General features: G+C 35.4%; 1 protein-coding gene across 1 annotated transcript; it reads left to right on the plus strand.

Moving 5' to 3' along the window:
• The first annotated feature begins 3,530 nt into the window (after positions 1-3,530).
• Positions 3,531-12,364, plus strand: LOC146000021 (solute carrier family 25 member 45-like). The gene is made up of 5 exons (XM_083137327.1): positions 3,531-3,654; positions 6,107-6,240; positions 8,251-8,360; positions 9,052-9,298; positions 12,298-12,364. Exons 2-5 carry the CDS (start codon positions 6,201-6,203, stop codon positions 12,312-12,314), a joined length of 414 nt encoding a protein of 137 aa, XP_082993453.1. The 5' UTR covers positions 3,531-3,654; positions 6,107-6,200; the 3' UTR covers positions 12,315-12,364.
• The last annotated feature ends 787 nt before the right edge of the window (positions 12,365-13,151 follow it).

Here is a 13,151-nt window from a genome sequence, read left to right on the forward strand (position 1 = left end):
TATGGATGGCAACAGTGAAGTCCAGGTTTTAGGTAGAGTCACTGTCGTTGTCGACTCTAAGGTTGAGGACCATGGATGTTTCCCCCAGGTTGAAGTCACTGCAGATGTTGCAGGTAAGGATATACATCAGGTTTGAGGTATGGCAGATGCCTTTTGGTTGCATTTATGGTTTTGTGGTGAGGGGATATTGTGCACCAGCTTATTTTGGAGGTTAGGGTGATGTTTGAAAACAACTCTGAGCTTATCAGGAAAGATGTTTCTGGTGTCAGGATGACTGTGTAGAATGGCGAGGAGGGAAGGTATGGTTGCCTGATTTTGTTGAGGTGGGGGTGTATGAGGCAGCTCAGGGTATTTGTTTTGTGACTAGGTGGAAGGATAACCAAGATTGACCAGGGCTTGGTGTGGCCGAGGTTGTAATTCGGTCGGGAGGTGAAGGAGGCATTGTTCTCTGAGGGAAGGGAGTATGAGAAAGCTTTCTTGGTGTGGAATGGGTGAGAAGTGTAAGTACTGAATGTGGTTGGTGGGTTTGATATGGTGTATGTTATTAAATGCTCTTCCTCAATATACACATCAACATCAAGGAAAGTGACATGTTTATGGATGTAGGTTGAGAATATTCAGGTTATCTATGCTTAAAATTTTACTATAGTTCACATTTTGGTAGGCAATAAACCAAGGAATCCTTGTGTTTTTAGTTCCAATTGAAATATTACTTTTGCCGTGATGATACATTTTCCAATTCTGAGCACTTTGAAAAGACAGCTCTGCCAAAGACGTGGTTCAAGTCCTGGTTGAGCCTGCATTATTTCCTCAAATTTCTACAAAGAATTTGAATATTGTGCACCAGCATCAGTACAATTTGAATCCTCAAAATCGTAAGCTAAAAATGAATAGGGAATCATCATGATTTACAATCTGTGTGATATTATTTATACACCTTACTGTACTGATTTCATATTGTGGTATTGTTGTGTTGTTTTCTCTTCCAGTGGCATATCAAGTGAGCAGACATTAAGAGAGTTATAGCCCTCGTACCTCACATTTTCTGAATAGGAAAAGCTATCTTACCTTTACTACTGTGTTCAGTTGGATTTATTGTTGCAATTGGTTAGGGTTAGCAGATCACTATAAGGGAAAAGTAGGACTTCCTATTCCAAAATGTAGGACACAAATCATTTGCAGTAAATAATGTAAAATTGGTACATTTGAGTTTTGAAAATAATGATTTTTTTAAGGATTTCTTAAATATAAAATTCCCAAACATGTAGTCAATAATAAAAAAATACATTTCTTATCACACCTGTTTTCAGTCATATTTCTCGGAGGGGCAATTTTTCTTAAAATTTCAGATTTAGTATACTTGTGGAACTGTGAAATCTTTGAAATTATACTGAACCAGTACCAAACCTTTACAGACTCTGTGAGAAGTGTATTTATTTCATCCCTACATTGTGCTGCCATTAAAGAAAATACTCTCAACATTTGCATTATTATCTGGAATGATAAACAAATATTCAGCAATTCATATAACTTGAAATAATATGAAACGCAATGCCCTTAATATAACTTGAAATGGTTCCAGAAGTTTCATTTGGGTGGTTTACACGTAGCTCAATGACTGTTCTGTATCAGTCTTTGTTCTGGCACCACATTTTTTGCAGAGTGTGGATCGAACTTAAATCCACTATTGAATGTGGGAGTGCAGTGTACAGAATTTTAATGCATGATGCTTCCTTTGATTACTCTTTTTTTTTTTTTTTTTGTCCAAAAACATATTTTCTTAACTCAAATTATATGATGCTCAAAATGTAGGACATTTGTGATTTTTTTTTCAAATTCCTCCCAGGTGCCTGATATTAGTTTGAAATGTAGGACATTTCTGGGGGAGAAAAGGAGATCTGGTAACACTACAATGGGTAAGCTTAGAGATACAGACTGACTGATCACATGTTAGGAACTAACAAAGGAAAAAAATGGTTGGTGTATGTGTCACGAGACGGCATTAAATGCTAAATCGGCAAACACCAGCCAAGTCCCCGGTGACGAGAGGTCGCCGGGACAGTCAGAAGTTAGTGGCAGAGAGAGTCAGAAGCTAGTAGCTTAAGTGGTGCGACTCGTGGAGAGTGTACGTCCAAAGGTTGGGCAGTGCCCAAAGTACACACCATCAACGGACCACACGGCATCGACACGACCAGCCCGATAGGCCAGATCAAGTATAGTGATGACACTAGTAATTTAAGTACCAGTGTTTAGTAGTTCAAACCTGGCTCAGGCATCTGGCCCCTTATCTGTTCAGCCTGTGCATAATAAATAGGTGAAGGACAAAGGAGCATTAATTATTCCCCCTTCTCACATTTAAACCCCTCTCGTAGCCAAGCTGTTAGGCCGGCGAATGACCTAATGTAACATATGTACTGGAAAATAATATTTAAGACAAAATACAAAATTAGCAGAAGTCGGGCTTTTTAATTCAACTAACAAACTACGAGGGACATTCCAAAAGCAAGTTTCGTCATTTTTTTTCACAGGAAAGCTGTATTACAAAGTGAGAAAACACATGCCATAACAAAAGACAATGTTTCCTGAATTCACGATGGGAGGAGCGATGGCGCTTGCGGAGAGTGTCTACGAGTAGAGATAAGTAGCAGACCGACATGCCCGAGCTCATTCGAGTGCAAACCAGTATGGCAGAAACGTTGAAGTCAGCACTATCGGGATGTCACTTTGGAAGCAACGAAGAGGTGCAACAGGCTGTGAAGAACTACCTTAAATCGCTGGGCACAGATTTTTACCAGGAGGGTTTCTTGAAATTGATTTCATGGTACGACAAATGTATCAATGTTGGTGGCGACTATGTGGAAAAATAGCCAAAAGATTGTATTTTGTTATGACATTGTATTCTTCTGTTTGTAATAAAGCTTCCCTGTGAAAAGAAATGAAAGTTACTTTCGGAACGTCCCTCGTATTATTAATTCACTCACATACTCCCACTTCTCTTTTGGATTTGATGAGCTTGATGAAATTAACCTTCTTGTAACATATGTCAGTTCCTTGTTATTATTTCTCCAATATGCCTCTCAAGGAAGATAATTCAACCTTCTTGTCTAATAAATTATTTTTCCATGTGTCAGAGTGGTTTCTACTATATCCTAAGATAGTCTCAATCAATTATGAAATGGTATGTTGAAGAAAAAAGACTATGAAACTATAAAATCTGTTCTTTAAGCATATCAGTTATGTAACTCAAAGTTCTCTTGTTTCTCTTGTACAAAATCTGCAAATTGTTTCTGAGATGTATCCCAAGAAACATGCATGATGCTAGAGTATTTATTTATTTATTTACATTTTACTTGGGATTACCGCTAAGCAGTTTTTCCCATATCTATGATGCTTGAGTATAAAGGTTTTTAGACTTGTCCTTTTCTTTAGAAATTTTTTACATTTATGTGTGAACTATGAAATGAAGCTTTTATATTGACCAATGAATGAACTCCTACAGTCACGAGGCAACCATATTCAATATATCTTGGTATCAATACTGAATAAGAAACAATTTAAAATATTACAGCATAAATTGTGGATTTTTGGTAACAATTTTCTTTTCTAGAGTTTCTTAAAAAATGATGAGATGTTTTCCTTTTGTTGCATAACTCAGTAAGTAGAAAAATTCAAATCTGAGGACAAAAAAACTATCAGAGATTGAACATAAATGATTTTGTCATGTATTTTCATTATGACTGAAATTCTCAGTTCTTCCCCTTTTTGTTTTCTTCTACATTTTGAAACATTTGAAATTTCCTCAAACAAGGTTTTACATATCTGAGGTGGCTTTTCTGTCTCCTTTACCAAGCTTTTGTAATAGAGTGTACAATGGACTTGAAGAACATTACTAGGCAAATTGTTCATGGCCATGTTCATTTACTTGTCATCCAATGTGAGGTTTAAGAATTGAAAAAAAAAAATAATATAAGTTCAGTGGACATTTGTTTTGACAATCAGACAATTTTAAATTTGATGAACTTGTTGAAATTATTATTCTTGTAAGGTATATCAGTGCTTTGTTATTCATTCTCTAACATGCCTCCCAAGAAAGATAATTCAAGCTTTGAATTTTCTTTTTGCACAAGACATGCTGCAGTGAATTTACAATTTTTGCATGTAATTTTATACTACCCTATCCTTTTATCTTTCTACATATCATTGAATAGTGTGCAACCTCGTTAGTATGTCATTTAGAATAAGTTTTTAGCTTAACACACCATGTTTCATAACTCGGTACTACTTTACTATACCTGAGACACCTGGAAATGATTCCTTTCGCACTTTTTTACATTGCTAACGTACTATTCTGCATTCCGGAACACTTATTTAGGTGAAATAATGGAATTCGTAACGAAAATAATGTATATTTCTTACATTTACGAGTACTTACTGTTCTTGTTTATTTCCACACACAACATGGCGGTAGCTTACCGTTGATCGCAATAGCGCGTCGGAAATAATTTTTTTAACATTAAAAACACTTTAGGAATTTTAAATTGACTTTTTTACTTACGAGGTATGCCTACTAGGTTAGGTTAGGCCTGTTAGGTTAGGTTCCATTAGCACTCCTTTCGTTCAGTTTAGCATATACGGACAACATCGGCTTGTAGCAGCAGCAATATCGCGCTCTCGTAAAAAGCAAATGGCGGGAGCAGAAATAGCACGTTGGAGAGAGATTTTCGTATAAATCCACATGGATTTGCATTAAAATGGACCAAAACTACATTCCGGAACATCAACAACACTCCAGAAAATTAATTCCGTAAGTACTTTCTCCTGTAAATTTGAAGGAATCCGTCTCAGGTATAGTAAAGTGTTACCCATAACTCCATCTGAGATTTTGAAGTTTAGTCGTTCAGTAGCAAACCCCTCATACAAGGGATGAAAGCATGTCAATGGGAAGGGGGAATGTACAGATAATGGCAAAGATAATACAGTGGACTCTTAATTCAAATTTCTTGGTAATTCAAACATAAGTTTATTCCCTTTGAAATCATCTTTAATGATGTGATGTTTTTGTTAATTCAAGTTTTGGATAATTCGGACTCTTTTCGTGTCCCCTTCGACCTTAAATTAAAAAGAATCCACTCTAGTAGGCAAATTGTCCCATCACTATTTCTATTTTTTTTATTCTACTTCCTGTGTTGTTTCAAAATATGGAATTCTGTTGATGTGAAGCACATGTTATCCTCTGCTTATTGTGGATTGGAAATGGCAAAGGACAATTTGCCTACTATTTCTTTTGCTGTTGGGTGTACAAATTTGTTTCAAGACATACCGTGGTTTAGTTACCCATTCTCTGCAACAGTGTGCAAACCTGGCATTCTCAGATGTACAGAAAGCTTCTTGTATCCTGCAGTTTGTTATTTCACCCAACCTCTCACCATGTAATTTTTTTTTCTGTGGTGTAATGTTAAAGATTGTGTTTACATACCTCTTTTACCAAAAGATTTACCAGATTTTTGACAAAGAATCATGGATGCAGTTGCTACCATCCACGTTGATATGTTGGAACATGTGTGGCAGGAGCTATATTACGGGATTGACATCTGTTGAGTCACCAAGGGAGAACATATCAAACAATTGTAGGGTAGATTAAAAACTTTGATACTTACTCTTTTCACTGACATGCTCTCATGTCATGATTGTATGAGGTGGCCCCCAAGCTACTGACTTCCGAAATCCTAGAGGGAGTTATGAATACATTGTGTATTTTGTTTAGCATGTGATGTGCCAAATACGTAGGGTATTTTCTATTTTTTGCAAGTTTAAAGTGTTAAGCATTGTGAAGTGCACTGTAAATATGCAACTCCTCCCCTCTCCCCCTTCTCCCAATACCTTCCTTAGGGCTTGCTCGTAATTGTTGAGTCAGTGTACTCCATAACTGCTTTGACCAGGCTTACTATGGAAGGATAAAAAAATCAACATCACCAGGGACTGAATCTGAATGCGAGAGTTAGTCCAAAGGGGTTTTTGTTCTCTCCATGTATGAATGTAGTTAAATATTTTTTTTTAAACCTCATATTAAATACTTTTAACACATCTATTCAAATTTGCTTTGCAGGCATCCAGTGCACATACATGAAAAAAGAACCCTTCACATATGTTGTTGAAACATGTAATTGTGGGTCACACTTTATTATAGTATTCCTCAAAATATGTCTGGTGGGTGTGACTTTATTTCAGGATGGCTTGCAGGTAGATCAATTTTTATTGATATTTGCATTATAGTTATATGTATATTCTTATAAAACTATGCACTAATTTCTTTAATAAATAAAAAAATGTTGTGCAATGACAAACATGCAATAGAGTAAAGTATGGAAAACTGATAAGAAGTTGTGTGTCATTTCTGCAACAATATTTATTTTGCCTTTTTTCAGTGAAATTTATACAAAGTGCACACACTTGTTTTTGATTGTATGCTCATTCAACTGCATTGAATAGTTCTCACACATGCAGGTGTGAGAGTAACATTTGAAATAAAATACTATGAAAACAAAAAAGAGAGAGAAAGAGATTCTTGTTTATTATTTACGTACTTGTTATACCTTTCGTAGTGAGAAAAAGGAAATTTATAATAAAACTACATATTATTACATTGTGCTATCACTCATAATTACAATATGTAAAATTTGCAGTGTATATTTTGTAATAACTGCAGAAAACACTCCCCTGAGTTCCTCAAATGAAATGATGAGTGTCGAGGGAAAACGATAGACTCGTCTACCAGAAACCATGGCCTTTGAACCACTGAAGGTGAGGAAGTGGCAAAATATATTTTGTGTGCCTTCTATGATCTGTGCCACCCCCAACCAATCGAATAATGGAAAAGCTCTTTTCCATCTCCATAGCCACATCGAGGGATGAAAGAGCACATGATAATGAAATAAAATTATGTTAAATGCAACTGTGACACAACAATAAATCTTGTGATATAACTTTCAAAAACAGTAAGATTGAGTTATCTATTACTACTAGACTCACTACCTCTCAGTGCATGGCACTGGCAACATGCAAGACTAGATTATAATATAGCAACATTTTCAATGCTCAATCACTATTAAAATTATTACAATTTTGCTCCAGATAATTGTCTCTTCTAAAATGTTTAAAAAAATATTAAGATGCTGAACAAAATTAATTTAATTGCATTGGACTGTTGTCTTAAAACAGTTAATTTCTCACCATTCGGAAAAAGAGGAAACACTAAGAACAACAAAACACAAAATGAGTATGTCAGTATTTGTGTTTTATATTTTCTTATATGTTAAATATGTCTTTAAACTTACTCATCATATTATGAAATGTTATAGACAAAAAGATGAAAAGAAAAACAAAGGAAATGTATTGTAACTTACTTCAAACATTATGTGAAAATATTTTCACATCCCAGTTGAAAAGAATAATAATTTATAGTTTTAGCTTTTCCAAGAAGTCACAGTGCAAACATCTATGATCACTATAGATAATTTATGCAGACAAAATTCAAGTATGTAGAATTTTCATCGAGAAATGCTGGCTCAACCAGGACTCGAATTAACATCTCTACGCAGGGAGGAACCAGGCAACGTCAATGTCTACAGTGTTTCAAAGGCAACAGATCCTGTTGTGATAGCACTAGCACGTTAGAGCAATGACACGGTATGCCAGAGACCTGGGTTCGAGTCCTGGTCGAGCCTGCATTTCCTGTGTGTGCCTAATTTAAAAAAATCTAGTAGTTGGTCAATACTGCCTCAGCTGCATCACATCATTATTATTATTATTTTTTCATATGCTTGTTTTTTCAACAATGTACTCTTGACAGCTGCAACCAGAGGCACGTGGTGGTCTTTACCACTGGAGAAGCAGATTCATTTGAACCTGAGGTGATCATGTTTTTTAAAAAAATCTGGCTTGAATGCCATTGCCTTAGACTGAATATCTTCTGTCAGACCATTCAAAATGCTTGTATCACAATAGCAACTGGGTCAACCCTGGAGACTACAGGTGGTTGCACAGTGATGATTGCACAATTGATTATACATCTGTGATTTGAATCAAGATATCTTGAGCATATATTCAGCACAGTTTTTAACTGGATAAGATAGGAGATAACTTTAATTTGAAATCATTAATCTTTGTCTTTGCATTTTCAACATTTGATTGTTCCAGAATATCATCTTTGTATAGAACTGTTGTCAATTGCACTGCAAAATCATTTTCTAGGTGTTGGTGGAATTATTTGTGGACATCCTGCTGACACCATTAAAGTACGCGAACAGACTCTTGGCACAAGTATGCGTGAGACAATCTCAGCAACTTATAAATATGAAGGGGTAAGTTAGAAAAACAATTTCATTACATATCAAGGGACTAAACAGGCTTTGAATTTTAAATGTTTCCCTGGCATACCATGTTGGAATGCCAAATCATGGAGAACTAATATGTGAACTTAGGTAAAGTGTCTCTGGTAAGAAAGGCAATGATTAATTGATTGATTGCAGCCTCAATATTATATACAGTACAATAGACAATGATATGGGACAGGTCATGCATAGAAAAATCTTCTTTACATGTTTAAATCTATAAATTCTTCATCTCAGCAATTGCTGTGCATCATAAAATTAGATAATCTACAGTTGCTTTGCTTGGACACAGAGAGTCGATGAAATGATCTGCATATAATTTACTAGCATATGAATCAATCCCAGCATTTTTTTTCCATTCACTTTTATTAAGGAGGTGAATGAGTCATTCACGTTCTTTATAAGGCATTTACAACTTTATATCAAATTTATAGAATGGCGGCTATCTGTACAGGTAAATTATATCTTGTCCCATGTTGAATGTAAAGAATATAATGCATATAATATATGCTGTACACAATTTGTAGATCAATGAAAAAGTATTGTTTATACTAGCCTTGTGTTGTTGTGGTAATTATAACTCTTTTATCAATTTACATAATTAATTAACCTTTCATAGTGTAAATTAAAAAATCTTGATTTATATCAACTGTCCTCTTAGGTGCATGGATTTTTCAAAGGCCTGTCATTCCCATTAATATCTGCAGGCTTAGTGAATTCTGTATTTTTTGGAGTGTACGGGATGACCTACCGAATCCTGGAGGAACGCAGGGAGAGAATAACCGGTGCCCCTGTCATAGAGCCCAGCTTTTGGGATGTGTACTGGGCAGGTTTGCTAGGTGGCTTCGCTCAATGTGTTGTTGCATCTCCACCTGAATTAATCAAGATTCAACTTCAAACTGACATAGGTAAGATGGAATGGTAATGAAAGAAAGAGAAAGTGGTACTATTTTCTTCTAGTCAAGTTTAGCTAGTTTGTTTATTTTATCATCCTTTCTCCAATACGTCTTGAATTTTTGCACATAGTGTATATACAGTACAGTAATGAATACATGCACATAAGCCATTCCTAGAAAACTACATGCAAATCACAACAATCAACACTTAATCTAAATGCAGACCAATGCAGTGAGCTCAGGCAAATTTCACATATTCAAGTGTACCAAATGGTTACTCAATCTCCCTACATGAACAAGACAACTACAATAATGCAAATCTGGATATAAAAAACATAAACATACTAAATTACAAATGTAAAAGACAAAGATTGCTTTCATAATTGGTTACTCAGATTACTATGTTGTACATAAATATATATAATAGTACAAGTCTGTACAAATAACACAATAAATACAAAATTAAGAATAACAAATCTCATAAAATTTAGCTCAATGGTTACACACACACACACACACACACACACACACACACACACACACACACACACACACACACACACACACACACACACACACACACACACACACACACACACACACACACACACACACACACACACACACACACACACACACACACACACACACACACACACACACACACACACACACACACACACACACACACACACACACACACACACACACACACACACACACACACACACACACACACACACACACACACACACACACACACACACACACACACACACACACACACACACACACACACACACACACACACACACACACACACACACACACACACACACACACACACACACACACACACACACACACACACACACACACACACACACACACACACACACACACACACACACACACACAGATATATATACTATGTCTTCTATTTATCATTTCTATGTACTTTTGGACTGAGTAAAAACAGTGTTGATTTACAAACTTTGTAAACTGTGATGTTTATATTAATAGAGAATTTATTTGTGTAACCTTGCACATGTAAATTGATCAAATGCTGCACAATGAACATGCATAAAACTTTAAAAAATGATTTTTGGAGGCTTTTATTACAAAATATTTGTACGTAATCCACATGACATCAAAGGCAGGTCTTTTGTTCTGTTCCCTTCAAAACCTCAAGTAATTATCATCCATAGAACTGATGCAAGAACCAAATTTCCCCCCCAAAACTGATAAAAATACTTTTTTGAGGGTGCATTATTAATGTTTAATATTTCCTCTCAAAAGTATTGAGCTATTTTCAATGCAACTTCATATGATTGTACAAACATAACAGTGCTACATAAATAGATCTTTGTAATTCATTGCAGTGACCATAACAACTAACTAACTAACTAACTCTCTAGCCTTCTTAAACCTGAAGGTTCATGGCTGCAGCAACACAGGCCTTCCATCTTTTCCTATCTTGAGCAAGATCTATATACTCTTTTCCATCCCTACCGATTTCCCTTAGGTCCATCTCAACGTTGTCCCTCCATCTTCGTCTTGGCCTTCCTACAGGTCTCTTACCATCAGGTTTCCCAACAAGAATCCTGTAAACTCCTCTTTCCTCTCCCTTCCAAATATATTTTTTTTTAAAAATTTCAAATTTCTTCTTCTTCTTCTTTTGTTAACTCATAACATTCCCCGCCCGGCAAACGAATAAAGATCCTGCAAGGACTTGCTCAGAATATTGTCAAATAAGGAGTTTTACAGAAAATGGCTAGGACGCTTACCTTTAGCAAGGTAGGCGAAGGTCAAGGAAATAGAACAAAACCAGGTGAAGGGGATAGCACGGGGTCTTTTGTTGGGAATCATCTGAAGGAGCAACAGCTAGAGCTATAGATGTATTCGTTTTCCGAGCAGGGTAAGTTTACTTCACCCTAACCTGCCATTCTCTTTGCTCAGTCAGAAGTGTTTAATTATTTTCCTGTAGTTTACGGTTATTACAAGCATAAGAAAACAGGTTTTTGTTGTGACGTTTCAGGAGAACACACGCTCCCTTCATCAGACATTTATTTTCATTTTGACTAATGATACAGTTATAACACTGGTTAGCAATGTTTTAAACAAAATGAATCCGTTATATGATGGATGTTGTCAATGTTACATTGTTGTAATATAGCAACTTAACTGTGAAAAGAGGCAGTCTGTTTTATTTTTATTTTAGATAAAAAAAATTTGATCACATTATTTTTTATTTAAAATTAAGTCATTAATGTTTTCACAAAGTCTCTTGATGTTTTCTGTTATATTAAATTTTAAACTACAGGAAAATAATTCTATAATGCAAGCAATGTGTACATACAAGAAGTGTTTAAATCTATAACATGATTGTTACATTAATACCTAAATGCTAAGCTAGGTACACACACCTGGCCCTTTTAGGGCCGTCTCTACCATCAAGTACTATATTTAGTGGAAGTGATGAACACCCCTTGGTTTGATCCCCGTGTTCCAAAGGCTGGAACGCAAAAGCACGTTCCTTAAAAATCTCTCATCTCGAGACACTAACCAGCATCACAAGCAGCCGTCCGCTAAATGTCAAATAATTCATTTGAACAATTTCTAACATTTACCGCAGCAACTACTAATGAGATGGCATTCCTTCAATTTCCTGAACTCCTAAATCTAATCTTAGTTTCCATATGTTTCCAAACCTGTGTTGAATGATATAATGATTGTTAATAATCTTGACCACTTCCTAAAGAAGGATCAGAATTGCAACCTGAGAGTTTGAAGATCTATTCAGGTACATTTTCTGAGTGCTCTGAATTATTTTAATGTTGATCACATCATGACGTATGAAATATATATTTTTTTTAAAGAAACTTAAGTAGACTTTGTTAAGTACAAAGAAATAATGGGATAATGTATGTCAAAAGTATCTTTATTTCCATATGATTTTATAATCATGGATCTTATGACTTCTTACTGTCTACTATTCTTTGTTGCGGGAGGTAGAGGCACCTGCTGAGGCACTTCTTCATCATGACAGCCACTGCCATAGCCCCATTCAGTGCTTCAGAAAGGTCATTAGACAGAATGGAATATTGGGTCTGTACCGTGGTTTTCTTCCCATGCTGATGAGGTGAGTTACAAGTACATTGCACATTCACATAAATACTAACAAAATCGTAGTCAAAATAATGTTAATGATCTGTATGTTAAGGGTGAATGGGTGGGATCAATTCAGATTCAATCACCAATATCAGCCAACCTATGTCATGGTGGCATAACACACTAACTGTGTATTAGCATATTGTAATATGAACACAAATTGATATGTGCGATATCACAGCCTATAAATACAAGCATGTGATTCATGGATGAAAATCTATTCCAACTGGAGTTCTATATTCGAATCCTGAGTAAGGCATTTATGTTTCATTATCTTTGTTCCTTCATATGTGTCACCACCATTAATCTCATTGCAGAGTTTGAAAGTGACATAAAATAACCAAAACTGCAATACAATACCAGCCTTTATCACATTAGAATATTGATAATAAGTTATGTAAAAAAAAATCAAAAAAAAAAATCCTGATATTTAGATGATATGACGACTGTTGTAAAATTATATGGAAAAAATAAACTTCTTCGAAAATGACAACCCTTTCATTAGCAATTGTTGAAGTATTGAATTCCATACATTTACTCCAACAATTTTTACTTTCCAGCTTAGATAATTATTATTGTTATTATTATTAACCATATATTTTTTGGGTTGTATGCTTTGAACATCCATGAACAAAAAATCCAAAGCACATCAAAACTTGGTCATGGAATTTCAATTACATCTACAAAGCACCTT

Source organism: Lepisma saccharinum, chromosome 16 (assembly GCF_977018435.1).
Source record: "Lepisma saccharinum chromosome 16, izLepSacc3.1, whole genome shotgun sequence".
Classification (NCBI taxonomy): domain Eukaryota; kingdom Metazoa; phylum Arthropoda; class Insecta; order Zygentoma; family Lepismatidae; genus Lepisma; species Lepisma saccharinum.

What these genes read in the sequence shown, in the direction of transcription:
- LOC146000021 (XM_083137327.1), top strand. Translation starts at nt 6,201, where the DNA reads ATGTCTGGTGGGTGTGACTTTATTTCAGGATGGCTTGCAG. An exon ending in TATTTCAGGATGGCTTGCAG is followed by an intron (nt 6,241 to 8,250) that starts GTAGATCAATTT and finishes ATCATTTTCTAG; the next exon opens with GTGTTGGTGGAATTATTTGT. An exon ending in CAACTTATAAATATGAAGGG is followed by an intron (nt 8,361 to 9,051) that starts GTAAGTTAGAAA and finishes CTGTCCTCTTAG; the next exon opens with GTGCATGGATTTTTCAAAGG.